Source organism: Pieris rapae, chromosome 6 (genome assembly GCF_905147795.1).
Source record: "Pieris rapae chromosome 6, ilPieRapa1.1, whole genome shotgun sequence".
NCBI classification, from domain to species: domain Eukaryota; kingdom Metazoa; phylum Arthropoda; class Insecta; order Lepidoptera; family Pieridae; genus Pieris; species Pieris rapae.
Window position 1 is genome coordinate 10,910,414 of NC_059514.1, and position 22,840 is coordinate 10,933,253.

Consider the following 22,840-nt stretch of genomic DNA (forward strand, 5'->3'; position numbering starts at 1 on the left):
GTGATAATCTATTATTGACCTAATAAATAAAAAAAACTAAAATCTTTCTTACTTTTGAATCTTATAATACACTATAAAAAAAATCGCATTTTATATCTCCTAAATTACTCGGGGAATATCACATCAATCAAATTATTTATACCAGGGATTGATTCGCGATGTTTAATTGGGAATACAGTAGTTTATCAATGATTTGGGCAATTGTATTACACATATATTATTGAGGTAGCTTTCATGGTTCAATTTATAACATACGATGTTACCGTCGATGCTGGACCAAAATTTATTTCAAACCGGTAGGCACAGAAAAAAGTTAACTCTCATGGTAATCCCTGTCAAAAAAATGAATCAGAAATATATCTACATCGTACACTTTCAAAATCGACCGTTTGATCTAAAATCTTCTCGTCTCTTTATTTAATCAATACAAGACTCTTCCATCTGTCTGTATTTGATTGTACCGCATGTCAAATATATATTTCAGAGCAATGGATTTACAGTTAATTGCATATTTTATTAAACTGCCCCAAGACTCAAAGCTTTTAAATTATCAACTTTAAGATCAAATCGTTTGGATCAAACTTATGCATTCAAAATGTGGAATTATAATGACCTTAAAATTAACAGAAAATGCTCGCTGAGTATATACTAGTATCAGTATATTCTGTAGTCTCATATTAACCTGTGGTGATTGTCGTATGTATTGTATTATCTATGTTCATTGTTTACTAAATACGGAAAAAAACATGAAACCAAATAAACAAATTCCGGAAATCTTATTTATCTGAGTACTAACTAAATCCTCGTTGATTTCCAATCACAATTTTCTTACTTCTTCTGTCCTACGTATAGTAAAATAAATAAATAAAAATAACTTTCGTTGGCCGATAAAAATATATTTTTTTTTTACTTTTTACAATTATTATGTTACAACTGCTTTACTGAAATGGTTAACATATGCAGAATTTGCTTAGACAAAGCTGGGACTATTTCCCTTTATGCTGCGCAATCAAATGAGATTCAGTACTGTACAAAACTATCACGTTTTATAAATGTATCAATGAATGAAGACGACGGTTTCCCTACTCATATCTGTGAAGAATGTGTAGTAGAGCTTAACACCTGTTATCAATTTGTGCTTAAATGTGAGGCTTCAGAAAAAGCTTTAGAATGCCTCAACACTGAGTATTATGATTATCATTTTGATTTAAAAATTGAATCTGATAATATAAATATTGAAGAAACAAATTTCGCTGCTGCAGACAGCCGTATAGATCAAAGTTCATCTGTAAAAGTTTCTCCAGACACTGTGAATGATATCAAAGAAAGTAACCAGGAAGAATTTAAGGAGAAAAAAACTCGAAAAAGGGTTAGCACTAATGCTCAAGCACAGTGTGTGGTATGTGGACTACTCGCTAAAAGCAATTCAGCCCTTGAGATACATATGCGTGTTCACACAAGAGAAAAACCATTCATATGTGATCAATGTGATGCTAGATTCACATGCAAAGGTAATTTAAAACGCCATATAGATGTTTATCATTCTGTCAGAGAGCGCAAGTTCACTTGTGAAAAGTGTGGCAATAGTTTCTTCAGTAAAAATGACATCATAACTCATATTCGTGTTCACACTAATGAAACACCATTTGCTTGCATGTACTGTCCTAAGAGGTTTAAACAGTTAACATCAAGAAATCGTCATCAAACTATTCATACAGGCTTAAAGCCTTACGCATGTCCTCTCTGTAACAAAAAATTTGCTCATCGGAATCTGGTAGTAAAACATCAGAGTGTCCATAGTGATGAAAGGAAATTCACATGTCACTTGTGCAATAAATCTCTGAAAACTAAGTCGAGCCTCAGAGTGCATATGGGCTTGCATCAAAAGGAGAAAAGAAACATCTGTAGTACTTGTGGGATGTCATTCTCCATGAAAGGAAATCTACAGAATCATATAAGAAGAGTTCACTCAGAGAAATCGGGTCAATGCAATGTTTGTATGAAAACATTTTCTAATCTGGAAGTACATATGAGACGGCACACTGGAGAGAGGCCCTATGTTTGTCCTATTTGTAATGTAGCCTTCGCCCTCAAAGGTGCATTAAAGTACCACATGTTTTTCAAACACGAAAGCTGTAATAAATTTAAGTGTACAGTGGATGACTGCAAAAAGACTTTTCCAACAGCATATATTTTAGAGTGCCACCTGTTGAAGCATCATTCAAAGAACACACCCTATGTTTGCCCGTATTGCCACAAAGGATACTACCGCACTAGTGATCTAACAAGGCACATAAAAACTCACAAGTTCAATGTTTAAACTTAGATCTATGAAATATATTAATATGCGTTATGTGAATATGTACATCCTTATTGAAAGACTGATTACAAGTAACTTTTATAGTGTAGAAGACAATACTAGTTAGTGTGAAAAATTCTGAATCCTGTTTGCTTAGATCTCATGTCTTATATATTGTAGTAAAAGGAGTTAAAAGTATGAGCATAATGTACTAGTGACATACATGCTATTTATAGGCTTAATATAACATATTTATTGCTAAAGTATACTGAAACAGCTAATTTCATACCACTTATATATTTATTATAAAATACATGCTATTAGTCAACTGACGTTTTTTTAACAAAAAAACTTAATATTTTACAGTTCATTAAATTAAACATGAGTTGTGACAATGTACTAAAAAATGAACTTTATTCCGATCAGTTGTACATTTTACGTAGTTGTGATTTAATTTTGACAAGAGAGAGCAACGAGAATTCAATAGATATTAAACACCGTTTTCGAAGCCATTTCCTTAAATATTGAATACATAAAATGTGTTTTATATATATACTTTATTTTCTGGATTCTAAAAATGAGCACCAAAATACTTTAATTAATGTGGAATAGCTCTGTGAGAATACTCTGCGTAAAATATTAAAATATATGATATGGGGTAAAGCATTTTATACCGACGCGGCACACTTGAAATTTAAACCACGGATTTCCGCGCCACTGATTTCGAAGGGACTCTAACTCACAACCTGACGACCGTCTGACGTTTCCCTACAGGAACAGTGGTCAGTGGACAGGATGTATCGTTTCTACCCCACTGCTCCCGAAAAAGGGTAGGGCATGTTTTTAGGTGATTCCGAGGCTTGATGTTGCTTGTGACATGCAACTTTTATAGTTTAAATAATTAACATCTTAGTTTAGTAAGAAGTAATATTCTTTGAAAATATTTCTGTCACAGATTTACCATACCTATATTATTTATAGAAGCTTTTTTGCAGGCGTTTAATTTGTTTTAAAAATTTAACAAAACTGTTTTATTTTAATATATTCACATTGTAATATTGGATTATAAAATTCTAAGATAAGTATCGATATTGTTTTCATTCGAACATCCCAGTAGGGCCTGTGGCAATAAAAGGGAAGCGAGTTTCATTATTGCACAGGTAAATAAATGCTCTCATTGAGCTGATGAGCCGCGCGGTGCGTAGCTCTAGGTCGGCGCGCGACGCCGGTCGTGACACTCCGCGGTCCGCACTCCGCGCTCCGCAGAGGACGTTAGCCTGCGCCGGCTGACTGACGTGTGTCGCAGTTCTTCTGTAAGCAAAAACTGGCTTAAATCGTGGCAGGTGTCGCTACCGTCATGTGTGCATAGTGAAGTTTTGTGCTCGTTCTATTTCCTGTTCACGGATTTAATTAAACATGGGTGAAGTGAGTATTTCTATCTATGGAATTTGCTCTATTTGGTGGTCAGTAACTAGAAGGCTCGCGCGCAAGTTCGTAGGTCGACGCTCGGGATACAGTTTATAACGACGTCGACTCGTGTTTCTGCTATAATTACGCGCTAAATAACTTTGGAAATGTTTGTGGGGCCAAAGAAAGCTCTGACGGGGCCAATGGGACACGGCGAGCGGCGCGTGAGATTAGAATACTGTTATACATCTGATAAGAGCCGATACAATATTATTCGTATTCATTACCCTCGAACGTTCTTGTGCACAAACAAATGAGTGGGCACTGTCTTATCTATATAATAATACCGGCTATCGACTGATTTCATTTATCACCACCACTTAACAAAAGAACCTTGTACGCAAAACTGTCTTTGTAGATAATCAGTTTTTATATTCCTAAAAATATCACTATACATATATGTAATAATGCTACATTATACGTCTCAAACGTTCTGCACCCCAGGTTTTCTGTTTGTTTCCTTTATCATTTCCTACTAAGCGAAGGCTACTTAAGCTAGGCTCGCGATTTCTGTATCTTTCATCGTACAAACTAGTATTAAAATGTAATAAAACCTTAATAATAATAAATATGAGATATGAATCATTAAAATCTTTTGTTACTTTAAGAATAGAATTTCGTAAATTGTAGTTTAATTTACATTTGACTCACTAAATCAACAAAAATAGTTATGAATCATAATTTATTTCATAATTTTATGTTTATTTCGATTACCTAGCTTATGTAAATATTTGCATTACTTAAATGCTTATTATTTTCTTTTAAGTATAAACCCGTTTGTTTTTTTAAGTTATACGGTTTTTAATTGCATACGAAAACAAAACAAATCTGTGTCATATTATAATACATATAGGTAATACATATAGTGTATAGGGTAATACATATAGGTAAGGTCACCGCGTGCTAGTACCTATGTCAAAACTTAGACCCACCTTGGGTGTTGCTAATAAAACTATCACATGCTCGGTAATTATGTGCAACTAAACGTTTTATTTCTCAAAGTATAAAAAGTAAATATTTATTTTTCAGTCATTGCTGAAGGAAGATCCCCTCTCGAGGATCCAGAGAGAAATATACGAGGTGACAGAAAGAGAAAGGGAATTTAAAGAAGGTCATTTTAGAATAAACAGGCTTATGTCGGAATCTACTATTGACGTGAACCATCAGAATGGTTACGTTAACGGTAATGGTTTGGACAAAGGTCCAAAAACCCTTAGTAGAGCGGTTTCTACCTCACAGTTGTTGGGACCCATAGCACCTTCTCTCCCCACCACTAACACATTACTGAATACGAATGGTTACACTCGCAGATTTACGCCTCAGTCTGGAACAAAAGGCTTAATGCAAAGGTTTATTGCAAATAAAGGGAAACTGCCCGTCACTTCTCCCGTAGGACCTACCTCTCCTGCACCGCTAGCGACAACGCTTACCTTCCCAGCCCCCGTCGTTCCGGTGTCTCCGGCTATCGCTTCGGCTGTCGTCACTCGGACACCCGAGGGTAAGCCCGTTAGAAAAGGCTACGTTCCAGTAGAGGAGAAGATACAAAAGGAGCTACAAGAAATGAAAAACAGAGAACATGAACTGAAAAAGATGAGAAAGAAACAGAAGCCATTCGACTTAGAACTGAGTGATAATGAAACAACTTCAGAATCTGAAGATGAAGAGATTCCCATGCCGGGCAAGTTGAAGGCGACTAAATCGATCGGTGAATTATATGAAGCCTTGAATGAAGAACTGAGGTCGCCCTCGCCTAGGAATAGCTCGGGCCACGACTCGCTGGGCAGCTTGAAGCCGGCTAAATCCCTTGCCGAGCTGTGTGAACTGGGTCCCGGTCAAGAGTTCCTAGCGCCTAGCTCTACGCGGCTCATAGCCCAGTGGGAGTCCATAATCCAGCAAAAGCAAGAGGCGGGCGCCGCTTAGATGAGACCACTCGTTAAGAATAACTTAGGGCGTGTGACGCGAAAATTGTATAGTAAACAAAGTTGCCGTAGCGTGTCGGGTGTGACCACGTGTGAGTGAGTGCACCATATGGACAGTGTAACGGATTGGGTATTTCGTGATCGTTAAACTCCAACCTAACGGTATGTGTCAGAGTAACTGTTCGATTTCTTATTTTTTCGGCCAATCGATTGTAAAGTAATTAATTTTCTCCGCGAACAATGCAAATGATGGTTATCCGTAGCGGCAATAATTATTAAATCGTTGGAAAGCCGATACAGATAGATCATATGGTGCGGTGTGAGTTGTGAGATAGTTTCATCCCATTGTTAGATATTTCTGTACCCTATTGAACAGCTTTTTATGAGCTTTCCCGGTAGAGTGTACCTTTCTTCGCAAACTTTCAATCATTCGCATGCGAAACGATAAAAAATGTAGGATTGTTGTATTATTTTGTTTTATATTTTTCTACGAAACAGAAATAATAGTCAGAAACGCAAGTGAAGTACACAGAAGTCAGAATTTGTCCGTATTGACTGATATTGCCTGATTGCATTTAAAATTAATGTCATGCATTATTCATTACTAAATTGAGCTATACTTTCACGTTCTATCGTCAATACAAGCGATCTTTTAAATACATAATATATAAATATGTATGTAATTCCAGTAAGGTTATTAAAATTACACTGTGAACTTCCGATTCATTAAAAATGAATCAAAATTATTAATTAAAACCTATGATACATATTTAAGTATATATTTATAAAGAATATGCCTCTTTAGAAATTTTAATGTAAGAGTACTTACTTAGCCAATGAATTAACGTTTAATAAACATTTAACTTATAAATATAGTGCCTTATTTTGTATAGAATTAAGCACAATTTTATTATTTTTAAACAATTACTATTTGCATTTCTATGATCGCTTTAACCACTCGATTGTGTTTTGTAACAATTTTATATCAATAGTGAACCTGATCAATTAATGTTATTATTTTTTAGATTAATCAAATGAAAATAAAGATTTTTTTAAAATTAATAGTATAAATTTATTATCTTATCTTAGGGAGCATATCTATATACTATATTTTAATTTAATTAAAATACGCGATATTATCACGTTCACTGTTAACATCAATTTGCTCTTACGTGACTAACACATTGTTGTGGAAATACTAAAGTACAATAGTTAGATGCATATTATTTTTATTTGTTTGTCGCGAAGTAGCTCTTAATTAATGTACGTTTGAAAATGAACAATTACTTGATTCATGGTAGGTGTGTTTTAAACAGAATGAAGAGTAATACATGTTTCCATTGTTCAGTATTATTTTGTAGCCGAAACAATAATTTATTTTCCACCAATCAAAAGGAAAATGACTCCTTTTTTATAATAATGAATATATTGTGATCAATTGCCTTAAAATAATGCATAATATAGTTGGAGATGTTTACAAATTCGATATTTACAAAACAAAATATAATGAATATGTATTCTAGAGTTTACTCAATAAAAATGTTGTCTTTAACTTATCTTTCATTTATCGATTCCCTTATCATTTACGTGAGGAATTATAAAAATATAATTAGAAACATCTAGAAAAGTAAATGATGCAACAACAATTTAATACAATAGTTATATCAATAGTGTAGATATTTTATACTTGTCTGCGCAATTTTATTGTGTTGTAAGTAAATTTGTTTAGGTAAAATGCGAAAAATAAGCAGACAGCTAATCTTTTAACGCCTTTCAGGTCTATTGTAAAGTTGAGAATATATTATATATGTTGTCGCGACGGCTAGAATAACAATGAGCATTTTTAAACGAGCTAAGATATAATTAGATCACGTATTGTAAGCTAATGTTAATGGCTACGGGACCTCCATAATGATGTTAATGTTGATGGTAGGTTCAGACCATATTCGGTTACACACGTAGTATTGGCCGCTAAAAAGTTATAAGTCGTTGATATAATATTTGATTATATTTCCCGTTTTTTCAGTTTGATTAAATGTAAATATGAACTTTCTTATTTTAAAATTTCTTTCATTCTTAAATCTTCAATATTTTAAAGTTTTACGGGTATCTTGATACCAAACTATGTTGCAGCGAATGTAAAAATAAAATAACGATTAATTTAATTTGTTTTTCTTGACGTTCATAAGTGTACATGTTTACCTAAATGAATAAAGATATTTTGATTTGATTTGATTAAACAGAAGAGTGTACTAATACGATATACAAGCATGGCAACATATCTTATATCTTTAAACGAGCAATTCTTGTATATATATAATTGGAATCTCGGAATCGGCTCCAACTATTTTCATGAAATTTAGTACACAGAGGGTTTCGGGGGCGATAAATCGATTTAGCTAGGAATCATTTCTAGAAAATGCCATTTTATTTGTGTTTTATCAACTTAAACATAGAATTGCTCGTTTAAAGATGTCAGTCAAATAAAAACTTAAATATTAATATAAATATCTCTATTCGATAATTATATTCATATTTCATAATTTTATTAGTATGTAATTCGTACTTAAATAAAATTTACATCCGGTCATCCAGGTCCTGAAGGATTAGAAGAGAACAGTGTGCGTGATGAGTCTCGAGAAGATAAGAGTTCAACGCGCCTGACGCTGCGCCAACACACGTCTTGACATTTTGGATAGTTTTTAATATTGTCATAATAGAAAATAAAAAAATATCAATCATTTATTACTGTACAGTTTCCACGACCACAAGAAAAAAAATGGGTAATAAATTACGTTAGAATCAAGAGATCGACACTATTTAACAAGGAAATACAAATTTTTTGCCTACTCTTGTATTTAATTTTAGGAATTTTAAAGACACAGTAAATAAAATAATACACTTATTATATACATTGATGACCAATGAATCAAGCCAACTGTTTCTAATTGACATAAGTCGAGGGCAATGTATAATACTTAAAATTTATATAGCTAGTACAATGTTAAATATGGTCAAGCTACAGTTTTTGTACGACATCGATAGATAGCTGGCTCGCCTTGTTCCCAATATTGGATATAATTAACTCACATACGCAGATGCAGATTTGTTACATATCGAATTTCCTGTATTTAATATAGATTTGTATTCCGACAAATTTCTTCTACTGTGATCCTTAAGATTATATCTACTTGGGGTAAGGTATAATAACCATAGCTATTTCTACCTAGGTATGTGGCTTCAGAAAGAATGGCGATACTAAAGATCGATTATTTAAACAAATATCTCCGGAACATACAAGTTGAGTATCTCATCGTAGGTACAAAATGTCGCGTCGTGTATTTGTTCGTAACGAATCCACACTACCGCTTCTCATTCTACTAGAGTGTCATCGTTGCCCTGTACAATTGCAAGCGACTTTAGCCAGCCCACACATATGTCTATAAAAGATACGAACACAATCAGAGTATTGGAGTATAGGATGGTTTTACTTTTATTGATAAACATTTTCTCTCAACGGTCCCAGTATTAAACCTTGCCCTATTCCAGAACATCTAGGTTAGATTTCCCAAGTGAAAGGTTAAAAAAGGAAAGCTAATTTCGTGAAAAACTAGTAATTAAAGCTGATACTTATTTACCGTGACGGTACAGAACACCTCTTTTTTAGCAGTCTAAGCAAATTTTCATCATTTCCTTTCCATGTTCTACTAACCTTTGACAGAATGTATGATGTGAATAATATAATAAGTGCTATTATTTAAAATACAGATTGATTTGCTATGATTTGAAAAATGCATAATGATACTTCACACACATGGCCGTTATCTAAATCAATATGTTACCGATACTGATAAACTGTTTTTGCGTTTCTAATCTTAACTGATTGCAGCGATTCATTATGCCATATTCATTACTTCGCCATTTAAATAGATTGTTTAAAATATTTAAGGCTTAAATAATAATAGTATTAATGGATAAACATACAAACTACGTTTTAAAATAGTCGATGTAAGTCATCATTTATGATTTACACATTAAAGATCTTAAAATACTTAAATATAGTTTGTGCAGGACATTAATGAAGAAATTTATCAGTAATATTATAATTTTATTTATATTCAATTAATTACTAGCTCAATAAGCCAACTTTACACTTTTGGTTGTACAAAGGCTATGCAAATGGTGAAATGAGAAAACGAAACAACATTATAATCTTAGGTGAGGGTTAAAGATACATTAAGTAAAATAAATGGCAAGTATTTACTAATTCATAAATTTGTGAGAAAAATAAGACGTAAAATGTAAATGAGTTCTATTATTCCGCGGCCTTAGTTTGTTCCAGCGACACTAATTACTTATTCGTAATGTTCGTCGGGCACATTGCTTAGAACATTGGGCTTCCGAATACTGGCGATTTGCTTTTCGAAAAACATTATCGCAATACATGATAAAGTTGAAATAAAAGAATATGTTCGGTTACAGGATTACATGACTTCTAGGAAAATATTTCTATGCTCTATGTTTCCTTAGTGTTGTGAAGTATAATTGCTTAAACGATTATGAAAAATTGCAAACATCGCTGGTATGTAATGAGCCTTAGGATGTCGATCCTAAGGTCACAGCATTACATTTTAATTATTTAGAAAACATCGTTTACTCTCTAAACGCAAACAAATTACATTTTCCGACGGATTTCCATATTAATATATTTATCGGATTAACTGTTTCCTATGCAATCACTAATTAATCATGAATTAATAATTGAATATAATTGTATTACGCAATCGCACGACACAGGTTAATAACTCCGGAACTGAGCTGCAATCAGCATTTATTAACCAATTCTGAATGACCTACTTCATTATGCACTGATCTGCATTAATAAGTATTGCTCACATGTCAGCGCTATCAGAAAATTCCATTCTAACCACAAAGAATATAAATTATCATTTATGATTTATTTATATCAAACAGCTACATTATACTTATTTGTTATCAATGCTCGTTATTTCTCCAGGAATATATGTTTAAATTGAGACCTGATGAGACTACCTAGAAAGATTGGATAGTATATTGCTTCAAAAAACAAAACATTTATCGAATCCTATCGGCCCAGGCACCTTCGAGGAATGATGGGCCATCTCAAATAAATAAGCCTTTTACTATAACTAGTACCAAAAAGTGAGTAAACGTCGTCTAAATGATCACTTTTAGAGCTCATACTTTTATAGTGTTTATCTTCAACACTCCAAACGACGTGCCCCATTTATTCCAAGTTCTATATCCAACCCTTTCTATCTAAGAATAACATATAAATGTCCAATTGTCCAATGTCCATTACAATAGAACGGAACCCAAAGTATGCTGATACAATATTTTTTTGGCTAGAAATCGCTTACTTTGACTGAGCTATAGAGACCGTTTATTTTACTAAATATATAATGCAAAATGTCTTATCAGCGTGCACAGGTGATCGTGCGCCTTATCATGATAATGAAACTATGACGTCACTGCTGTGATAACACTGTTTGACGAGGAATCGCCCGATTCTTGCCAATATTAATAAATGTGAAAATACACGAGTATTTATACATTATATGGAAATGACACGTGGTACTGTTGTGCCCAGAAGAACGTATGGGACTCGCTTAAAATGACGTATCGGGATCTATTAAGTAGAGTAATCAGAAGAAGCCACAAGACAATAATCGTCTTAAGCTGCGAGAAGCGCACTCAGCGCGGATACTATCTTACATTTAATGTACTCTTCTAAGCCCCAGCCCACGTTTCTTACAATTATGACTGAAGAAGTAATAATATATCAGATAAAATTAATTAATGTTCTTCATAATAACATATATCATATAATAATATCATCAAAGTCCATGAGTATATCAAATTATCGAAATAAAACTGTTATAGAAGAACTACGAGACTTTGATCAAGGTCTTAAATCAATTAGGGAAGTGTAGAAACAATCATTTTATTAATTGTTGGAGACATAGATTGTAAGGAGACATTAAAGGCGAACTTGCAACATCCAAGTGTGTAGAAGTCACTTTAATTGATTTGACAATTTTAGTTGATTCATTATATGTATTTAACTTTGGTGGCTGTTTAATTTATTAAGTTTCTAAATAGTATTATTATAGTCATTATCCTCGTATTAATAAATAATTAAACATTAGTTAGGATTTAAGTATACAAAGCCGCTTTAACGTCGAATATATATTTTGATAAACTTTCACTTCTACGTCATTAGTGTTCACTGGTGATTGACTTATCTGCGTAAGTAAAAGTATAATATTAAATATATTATACTTTAATAACATTATTACAGTTTATTTATTTCAAAATCGAATATTTTTTATCAGTATCTAGATCAGTATGACGCAATCGACACGAGTAAGGACGACGTCTGTGAAGTAAACAATTTTTACACATACATAGTGTAATACAGTATATAAAGCAATCTGACGAATTTAGAATTGTAATATCGCTGACTTTAGTGTTTGTATAAATACTTTTACACTTGTTAAAACATTAGTTACACTGGTCTTCATGGAGGAGTTTTTCAACAACTTTTAATTGATGCAATTATACAAATTACTCTGAATCTACACAGTAGCGAATAAAAGTACATATTTGTAATTGTGCACTTTTTATATATTATGTAATACGGAATAATCACAAGGTGTTAAAGACCTTATTACACAACGGTCGTTCTTTATCGCTGGATTTTATTTGCACTTTCGGAAAACCAACTCAATTTCACGAAACACGCAACACGTCCGGTTCAAAAATTTTACCAAATTACTACTTAAACGGATTTTCTCGGACTCACGAGATTTCTATTCTAGTATTTATGTTTATAAGTGTATTTTCATTTATTTTTATAAGGATTTTAAACAAGTTAAAACAACTTACACTTGGTTTAACGTCCCATACCTTAAACCAAGTGTAAGTTGAGAACGAGAACACAAAAACCCAAACGTCAACGTGTTTTGAATAATCTTTGTTGCAACAATGATTACCTTAATTGTATATTTTCAAACAATTTTCTAAATAACATCAAAGTATTGCGTGAGGCTGAAGTGTTCTTAGCGATTGTAAAGCGTAATAGTAATAATAATCATATTTATATACATATCTGAATACATAGTTGTTGGTTAAGTCTCCTACTTTTTGTTGACCAAGCTTTTAAATTTTTATAAACTGACATAAAATAAAAATAACAACTAGTCTTGCAACGTTATTAGTTATAACTACTTTTTATACTATTTATAACAAATAAATGTTTAACTGGTTTTTTAAAAGCAGGTAATCGGGCCAATATAAATATAGCGAAATGCGAGTATTACTCGCAGTTAAATAATGCGCAAAAAGCTTTCACCTTGGTGGCGAGTGGTCGTGCAAAATAAGGTGACACGAGGCATGTCCTCGTGCGAGACTGCCTTGAAAGATCACAGTACGCAGGGGCCGATCTCTAACGTCGGTCCACCCGAATTCATTAAACAATTATATTTCTTAGCGCATTCCATGTAGGTAGAAAAATTTCTAGTCATTTCAACGATTTTCCTCAATACGCCTAAATCAGTATTGAAGAATTGCTAAAAACAATAAAAAAATTAGACTAATAAAAAGTCTTATCTAGTAACTTCATAAAGCGATTAGATTATTTATATCTACTTTTAACAATGTCATTGCCGAATAATCAGATATTATTTGTAATTAGATCATAATATTTGAGTCATCACATTCCGGTATTGTTTCTTATTTCACATGCATGAGTTTGTAAGTGGGTAATTTAAATTATTATTTTTAGTATTTCCAATTTCCAAGCATAATCGAAGCTATGATTTGTATTCCAGGAATAATATAATTATGGATCGACGGTTATGCCCCTACTAGTATAATATATGACTGAGATTAGGTCGAAGCCGTTGGGAGCGGATTTGGGTCGGTAAAGGGCTTGTAAAGGGCGCGCCGCGGCCCATTTACCTGACCTCCAGGCGACCAAGACATTCGCTACTGCGGTATATTTCTTGAGGTGTGGCATTCATTTCATAAATTAATACTGTAGCATTTCATGATTTCTTTCCGAAGTTTGACGGACGTACAATTTAGTTAATTCACAAGATATTATTTATGTGGCTTACTTAGTTACTCACTATGACTAAAGTTAAGGCCCCCACATGTGGAGAAATATACCAACTGTAGCGAGTACGGTTTGTATGTTATGTACTACAAACAAGCATGGAACAAAATTCATGGCATCACAATATAAATTACCGATTGAATTATTGCATTAATTTAATATGAAAAATAATATTTCATGTTCAAGGCCTCCAGAATTTTGAATGTTGTAATTAAATAATTTTCCTTCTTTAAACATGTTTATTAATTAATAGTTCAAGCAATAATAAACTATATTAATATACAATTACAAACTAAAAATATATCTAATAACTAGCCTTAAAATTAAATTATTAAAAAATATTATTAAAAGGAGTCCCTTTAGGCAAGGTTCCGAAGATACTAGCAGCGTTCCCCCTTTGAATTGCTAGACTAATTCTTTGTGCGAGGTAGCTGCCAGCTCTTCGTTCTCCTGTGATGTCGACTAACCTTTTTGATAATTCCCTAAAAAGCTTTAATGCGCTAGGACCCCACGGACCAAGGGTCTCGACACCGAATGGGACAAAATCATATTCAGAGCCTAGACCCCTGTATTTGCAGACTTTAGCTTTTTCAGCCGCATCACAAGCCGCACCAGGTCTCTTGTTAGTTCCATGAAGATTGGAAGGGGCCAGTGTGTCTGAACAGGTGGCATCCCATACCAAAACCCGACCCATCTTCCATGGAATCAAACTCATACCGTCCGGTCTCTTGCCATCGTCTCTAGCAATTCCAGTCGGCTCAAGTAGATTAGGCACGTTGACGGTGGCAAGGGACCGATGCATGATATCGTTGAGTGCGGCATGTCTCGAGAAGCGGCCAGCACTTTTTTGACATGATAGTCCGTGATGTCCTAGTTTGTCGACATCACTGCCACAGGGACAAGTATGAGGAGCGCAGACCGGTACCCCAAGCCGCAGACAGGTTGCGATTCGGAGCGTGTCAGGTTCAAGAAATGTTCCTGTATTTGACGAAGGGTAAGCGTGAAGCCAATAGCCGGCCTCATGCGTACCCACGGCCAAAAGCCTAGCACGTGCTGAACCTGTACTACGGCTCAAAAGATTGTCATAAGTCATTTTACTGTCTATGTCGTCCCAGCTCCTCTGTGAATTTAGAGAAAATGGAAAATTTTGACCTGGGCATGCAATTAAGAAAGCGTTTCTAGCTTCTTCCAAGCCAGCAATCTCAAAGTTTGAAGGGGATGCCCTTAAAATTTGACTTATGAGATTTGCTGAACTATGGACAGAAGATAGGAAAGCTGGTAAAGCGACACTGGAAATTTTGCGAATCCCCAAACCACCATAACGGATTGGTAATGATGCTTGGGTCCACGATTGCTCGTTCAGCTGTATATTAAGAAGCGATTCTAAGCTAATTTTGATTACCTCGTCTACTTGTGTCAAAAGATCTGGGTGATTCCAAAAGGAGCAGCAACGGAGCACATATGTAAATTTTGGGACAAAAAGACAGTTTTTTAAGATGCAAAGTGCATAATGCGGACTAATTTCAAGGAGACGATCAGCAGAATTTTTAAACTTATTAATAGAATTATTAATATATTCAAAAATAGATTCATCAAAAATTGGAGAACCTAAAAGGTAAAGGGAATTACTATTAACTATTTTAATATTTGGAGCCAAAATCTGAAATTTTTGTTTTACTGTATTTAAATTTAAGTCGCAGTTATTTATGAACAGTTCGCATTTGCTGAGATTTAGCTGCAAACCAATGGCTTCAAATTTAGATTTTATTAAAAATAGGTCCGAAAAAACAGTGTCCACATCACCTCCTAGTGTGCCGTCGTCTAAATACCAAACGTTGAAATTTGAATTTAAATTTTTGATTATTTTATTTATTGCCAAACTAAAAATTGCAGGCCCAAGGGGATCACCCTGTTGACAACCTACTTCTGAGGACAGTTCATTTGTACGATATAACAATTTTGTTGGATCAGCGTAACTGAAAAATATGTCTAAAATCCGCCTATTAATTACTATTAATATTACACTCATGTTGAACCTTTACAGAAACTGCAACTGTCCATTCCCGAAACCCACTAAAACCACCAAATAACTGGGATTCATTATGGATTCATTGCTTTGTTGGGGCCCGCAAATAAACTACTTATTTTATCGAATGCGCAAAATTATAAATGTTTTCAAACGCCTTAGAAAACCTACATTTTATACATATACTAAAAATCTCAAATAATATTTTATTTTTATTTTTAATTATTGTCAACCACTCCTATACTTAAAATACTCTTATTGTGCAAAAATAGATTAATTATAAATTTGTGTTACGTAGAAATTATAAAGTAAAATACAGTATACATGGCCAAAACAAGAGACTGCTACAACACAGGGAGTCCTAGTGTGCACTTTATTTTACTAAATATCCTGTATATTGCGTATAATAAAGTTTTTTCTTTCTTTTCACTGTTTCGTGCTGTAGGTATATATTTATACAAACTTATTTTATTACATCTCCGTAAACCGTCGTTAAGGCATGATCGTATGATTAATATTCTAAAATGGCTACAAAATAATGTGAGAAATATAAATAAGTGTCAGTTAATTTCATAGTATCAGTACATTTCTCCAAAAACATTATGTTCTTTAAATATAAAAAACCTCTTTAACATGAACAAGAAAATAACAACTCAGGTAACAACTAAAGAAAAATCAAAAGTTGATATATTAAAGAATAAAGTTAACTTCAAATATTTGTAAGATATACTTTAAGCTACATATACATATATATTTATTATTAAGTATACGCCTGAGCCATATCTATCTCGGGACGAAATCCATACAATACAAATCGGGCTAGCTGACAGTTCTTGCGAAACAAATAGTTGTTTACGAAATACGAAACCCGCTGGACAGGCTCTTTGTCCTGTCTTAATTATATGAATAGGCTAAACTGACTGAAAAACTAACGTAAATGTCAACGAATTAAAAAAATGTATTCTTAAATATTTATTCTATAAACAAAACAAATTAGAAAGACCACACACGTTTCCAACGTTTACACATTAGGTGTCGGAAACAACGTTGGGAACAGGAAAGGTTCCATATTGTGATGCTAATGTCCGTCACCTCTGTACCATAATTCTTGACTGTTGTAAAGCTTGTTCTATGACGTTGAAAACTCTGTATTGGTGGTCGTTTATGGAAATTGTGATCCCGCATATTTTAGATATAATTATATACTCGGTATGATCTACGATGATGACAACAAATCGAACAAGAATATAAGTTTTTCAAATATAAATGTTTTCGACGATTTTAGATATGTAACGGTTGCTGGTTTTGGGTAAGTCGTCCTTAACACAAACAGTCAAGGTACACACACGTGAGTGTAATGTTTATTCTTTAGACGTCGTTCACATTTCAGTTATAAGACTTTAGTTTTACGTGTAATAAGTATTCATTTGCGCCTCTTATAAGATTATCACAATCTAACCCTGATTGTGATGAATTGTCCCACGGCTCGAGATAAATCCAAGAACCTTTACCTCCATTCTTAACCATAGAAAAGTGGTGGCCTCGACTATACGATATTCTTTATTCACTAGTGCCAAGAGTTAAAATGTATACGAAATACAAGATTGTATAATCTAATTGATTAGTCATTAAGGATGACCAATAAACTTGTACCGCGAAAGCTTTGCTTATATTTTTACTCTAACTGTCATGAGACTGCTTACGACTTTAAAGTGAAAACAAAATATTATGCAAGCAGCTCGTAATCTGTTGTACTCGTGGCATTAAAATATATAATAAGGCTTCTACGCTCGAGGCGTCCGCGTCGACCCGTGAACTCTCCCCTCATTATTTTTATAACTCACTACAACCTACTATAGTGAAACATAATCTGTAATTTTGTTAAGGTTGCTCAAGTTAAACATGCAACTATAATTTATGTTCAGATACATTAAATTATATAATCAACATTTACATGACAGGAATATTCCAAGACTTATGCCAGTCGTGTGGCATATGTGCGCGCGTGGCTACATCAAGGCAACGATTCAATTTAAATCAGTAATGGACTATGGATTTCCTCAGGCGGTCTCTCAATGAGACTAATCATAGAATTTCATGTCAATCTCACGATGGTTATTGGATCGATTTTTGGTTAGAGTTTTAGATGTTACATGTTATATATATAAGTACCTAAACACGTAAAATCTGATGAATATGATTAGAGATAATTATAAATCTTTATCCTAATGTTACCCTTTACTATTTATATTTACTAGTTACATAAAACGTGATCTTGGGAGACACAAGTTCTTAACGCTCGGACCCAATAATTAATCCACAATCTTAGATTGAAAACTATCTGTTGACTATCAAAAGACTGTTCTTCGATCTCCTATATACATCCCAATACCCAAACCCTACGAAGAATCCATTTTTGACGACGGATAGAATGCAATCTCTTCCCTCTTTGTCGTTCCATTTTACCGAGTTTACACTTATATTTGATAATCGATCTAAACCAAATAAAGTAAATAAAACCGAACAAATAATATTAAGATATACATGTCTATGTTTGAAACATATCAAATAGCTTTTTTACCATTTTAAAAACTGGTGTGAGTTAAAATCTGTTAAAAGAATTAACTGTTGGAATTGAGCTTCTTTTTAACATTATAGTAAAACGTAACACTAACTGATAATTGACAATCTTGGCCATATCTTATATCGATTGATGGCTATTACAATCCGTCGAATGGTTACTCGCACACCATTTACAGTTTTTGGATTAAGATGTCTATCTCAAATGGTAAAACATAGATTGAGATAGGGTTATTGGCTTTGGCCGCGAGAAGCGCTGCCTAATGAACATTTGAATTCTAGACGAAGGAAATTTCGTATAAGAAGTCTGTAGCAAATACCATTGTAACTTTGATGACTAATACCGTTTAGCAAGTAAACGAGTGTAAACTTTCCATCAAAATATTAGTTATTACGCTCTTCTACTGCGAAACGAATAGCGTGCATGAACTTTTTGCCGTCACCCATTGTGTGCAGATAAATGCAATGATATAATTTGAGAGCAATATTGTCGAAAGTGTTCGCACTCGGTTTATTAGGTAAAACCTACAACTTTACGTTGCCGGTCTTACATTAAAATTTGCCGTAATAGCCCTTTAAATTGTCTAGGCAAAATGATGAGTTTACTGTATTTAGGGTACATATATCACAATGATAGATGAAATCTGTTTTAATTTGTATTTGTAATGGGTTTCACAATAATTATGTGCGTCGACACAAAATCGACGTGTAAGTCGATTCTGTAATGTAGAGAAGTAATTTTTATTCTAACTGCGTATTTCTAGTGTTCGTTGGAATTATATGTATTACGTATATGACCTACATATAAAAGCATATATTATGTTTGACGGGTTGACACGTTTGTCCTACGAATTATATAAACGCAGAATCGTAATGTGCAATTCAAAATTTTAGCTGAGTCTTTACTACGACTACTTTAAAAAGTTAATTAAAAGCCTGACATCGGAGAGAGCGGTGTTTTACTTTGACGTATAGTCAAAATGATAACGAATGTTTAGTCGTTTAGTTAAAGTTTTAATCAAAAGTGAAATATCAAATGGAAACCTGTTCATATCCATGAGGATATACGTATCTGTAGAATGAGTGTACAAAATTAGGCATCTCCAGACTCTTGAACATGAGTTGTTTTATATGAACCTGTAATTAAGGATAACCTTAACCTCGTAAGGATGAATCAAGCCCGGCCATTCTAATTAAAAGTCATGATTCCTTCACTAAATTGTCTTAATTGTTATTACTACTACTAATTTGTTTGTTTATCATTGCTTAGTAAGTTACTTGACCAATTTTTGTTTTTATATACTGAATCACACGTTATTTCCACAATGATTAATATATTTTATCAAAATGTAAATAGAATTCGTAGCAAGTTAACTCAATTTTCTTTAAATCTGTTAAATTCTAACTTCGATATTATATGCTTGACGGAAACGAACTTAAATATGAGTGTTTTCGATGGCGAAGTTGTTGACGCCCGTTACAATCTCTTCAGACGAGATCGTGCGGATTCCTCCTGTGCTAAAACCGAGGGAGGTGGAGTTTTACTCGCCGTCCATAAAAAATACCAGGTCATCCGTCAAGCATCGTGGGATAGTGATATGGAGGATGTCTGGGTTACTCTTATTCCTGAAGCACGTGACACTTCTCGCATAAATTTATGTGTTTGCTATTTGCCTCCTGATATTAGAATTAACAAGCTTGAACTCTTTTATAGCCATTGCCAAAATTTACTTCTTAATCGTTTCCCTTTGGATAATTTCTTATTAATTGGTGATTTTAACACACCTGATTACTCTGATTCGATTAATCCCTCTCTGTCAATTTCCCCTAACCCGAGTAAGAAGCTCCTTCTACTAAATGAATTAATGTCACTGTGTAATCTAAAACAGCATAACTTTATCACAAATGCAAACGCTCGCTTGTTGGATTTGGTGCTTTCTAATATAGATTGTATAAGTGTCAATGAAACACTTGCATTAAGTTTGTTAGATAAAAATCATCCCGCAATTTTGATTACTCTTTCTCCGATTCAGATTTCTAAAGGGCTTCAACGCGCTAACATTAAACGGCTTAATTTTGCTAAATGTAATTTTGAAAACATTAAATCTGAACTCCAGTCTGTGAACTGGTCCGAAATCTTATCGTCCCCTTGTATTGATGAGTGCACCGAAGCTTTTTATGAGCTTTTATTTGAAATAATATCAAGAAATACACCAAGTTGTTGTAGCAAATTCTCATCTTATCCAGTCTGGTACAGCAAATCCTTAATTAAATGTAATAAAGAAAAAAACTTATATCATAAACGGTTTAAGAGGTTTGGGAATCCCCGCGATTACGACGTTTTCTCTTTGCTGAGGGAGAGATGCAAATTTCTTACCAAGATTTGTTACGACAAGTATATCGCATCCATCGAGGACTCGTTGGCCAAGGACATAAAATCATTTTGGAGATTTGTGAATAATCGTAAAGGCCATATTTCAGTGCCTCACACCATGACACTTGAAAATACTTCTGAGACAGACGGTCAGGGGATATGTGACCTTTTTTCGCGATACTTTGGTTCAGTTTTTGACGATAAAACTAATAAAACTATATACACTGACCAATCTGGTGCTGTAAATAACACGTATTTTAATATATTATCTGGCTTTTCTATTACGGTAACAGATATCAAACGTAAAATAGATAGTTTGGATATTAACAAAGGGGCGGGTCCTGACCTTCTGCCTCCTATTTTCATAAAAAGTTGCGGAAAGGAGTTGTCCATTCCATTATGTGTTCTCTTTAATAAATCGTTAACTAGTGGTGTGTTTCCTAAGCGCTGGAAAACTGCCCACATAATACCTATTTATAAAAGTGGTGATAAGTCCAATTGTAAAAACTATAGACCGATAAGTATTTTATCTTGCGCTGCTAAATTATTTGAGTCAGTGATGTATACTCATCTGTTCAGTCATTTTAAGCCTGTTCTTTCAGACAAGCAACATGGTTTTGTTAGAAACAGGTCTACGGTCACTAACCTTCTGGAATACAAAAACTATCTCTGTCAAGTGTTTGCCACAGGTGGCCAAGTTGACTCTGTTTACACTGACTTCTCTAAGGCTTTTGACAAAGTAAATCACCATCTGCTCTGTCATAAGTTAGCGTCACATGGTATCCACGGCAGTTTATATAGATGGATCTGCTCATACCTAGACTCTAGAACTCAGTTGGTTGCGTTAAAGGGCTTCATCTCTGCACCTATCGCAGTTACATCGGGAGTACCTCAGGGATCCCACTTAGGGCCATTATTCTTCGTAGTTTTTATTAATGACCTTATTCAACAACTGTCCTGCAATTGTCTCTTATATGCAGATGACTTAAAAATATTTACTTCTATTACTAATTTAGATGACTGCTTAACATTACAGCGTGATATCAATACCGTATCACTATGGTGCAAGACGAACTACATGTATTTAAATATAGACAAGTGTTTTGTCATATCGTTTACTAATAAACGAAACAAAATCGTATGGAACTACGTCATAGATGGTCAATTAGTTAACAGATCAGATGTTGCAAAAGACCTAGGTATCCTGTTCGATGACAAGCTTTCATTCCGTGCCCACTATAGTCACATCACGTCTAAAGCAAACCATCTACTGGGTTTTATTCTTAGATCCACAAAAGGTTTTAAAAATCCTCGTAGCACCTTGTACTTATACTTCAGCCTCGTAAGAAGTATATTAGAATACGGTAGTCCAATATGGTCGCCGAATTATAAGGTGCACATTGACGATATTGAACGAATTCAGAGGAAATTTCTCAGAATTTTATGTTATCGTATAAAACCTGGCCGGTCTAACTTAAATTATTGCGATAGACTCCTGAAATTTAAAGTTCAACCATTAGAATCCAGACGCATAGTCTTCGACTTAGTTTACCTTTACAAAATCACCCACTCCATTATAGACTCTCCCGAACTACTAGCTCACATTAGCCTTAACATTAGATTTAGTGCCCGTAGAGCTAACGAAGTCAATTTATTTTCCCTTCAAACTTATAAGAATAACATCTCTTTTTACAACCCTTTGACCAGGATGGCTCGTCAATATAACGAGATGGCAAAGAGCAACCACTTACTTGTGGACATATTCTGTCGCAACATCAATAAATTCATTAGTGTCGTTAAAGACATCCTCCATCGTAGGTTAAGTGCTGACCCTTGTGGTCCTGGTTAACGTTACGTTAAATTGGTGTCGAGGAACTTATTATTATTATTATTATTGTTTTTTTTTTTACTATGTTACCTTTGTTAGTTATGAGCCTTTTATTGATGTAACATTAATTTTGCAGTGTGCACATGGTTTTACATTAGAATCCTGTTCATAACTATTAGTTTTAAGTTT

At 33.9% G+C, this 22,840-nt stretch overlaps 2 protein-coding genes across 3 annotated transcripts; both read left to right on the top strand.

The window, feature by feature from the left end:
* The first annotated feature begins 44 nt into the window (after positions 1 to 44).
* On the top strand, positions 45 to 3,384 carry LOC110991689 (gastrula zinc finger protein XlCGF57.1). The gene has a single exon (XM_022257154.2). It carries the CDS (start codon positions 947 to 949, stop codon positions 2,318 to 2,320), a length of 1,374 nt encoding a protein of 457 aa, XP_022112846.2. The 5' UTR covers positions 45 to 946; the 3' UTR covers positions 2,321 to 3,384.
* A 180-nt stretch (positions 3,385 to 3,564) lies between these two features.
* Positions 3,565 to 7,237, top strand: LOC110991629. Of its 2 annotated transcripts, none has more exons than XM_022257073.2 (2): positions 3,565 to 3,724; positions 4,796 to 7,237. In XM_022257073.2, the coding sequence occupies exons 1-2, from the start codon at positions 3,716 to 3,718 to the stop codon at positions 5,684 to 5,686; spliced, it is 900 nt and encodes a 299-aa protein (XP_022112765.2). In that variant the 5' UTR covers positions 3,565 to 3,715; the 3' UTR covers positions 5,687 to 7,237. The 2 variants fall into 2 exon arrangements, with proteins under 2 accessions (XP_022112765.2, XP_022112766.2); XM_022257074.2 differs by lacking the exon at positions 3,565 to 3,724 and adding an exon at positions 4,070 to 4,167.
* Positions 7,238 to 22,840: the final 15,603 nt, after the last annotated feature.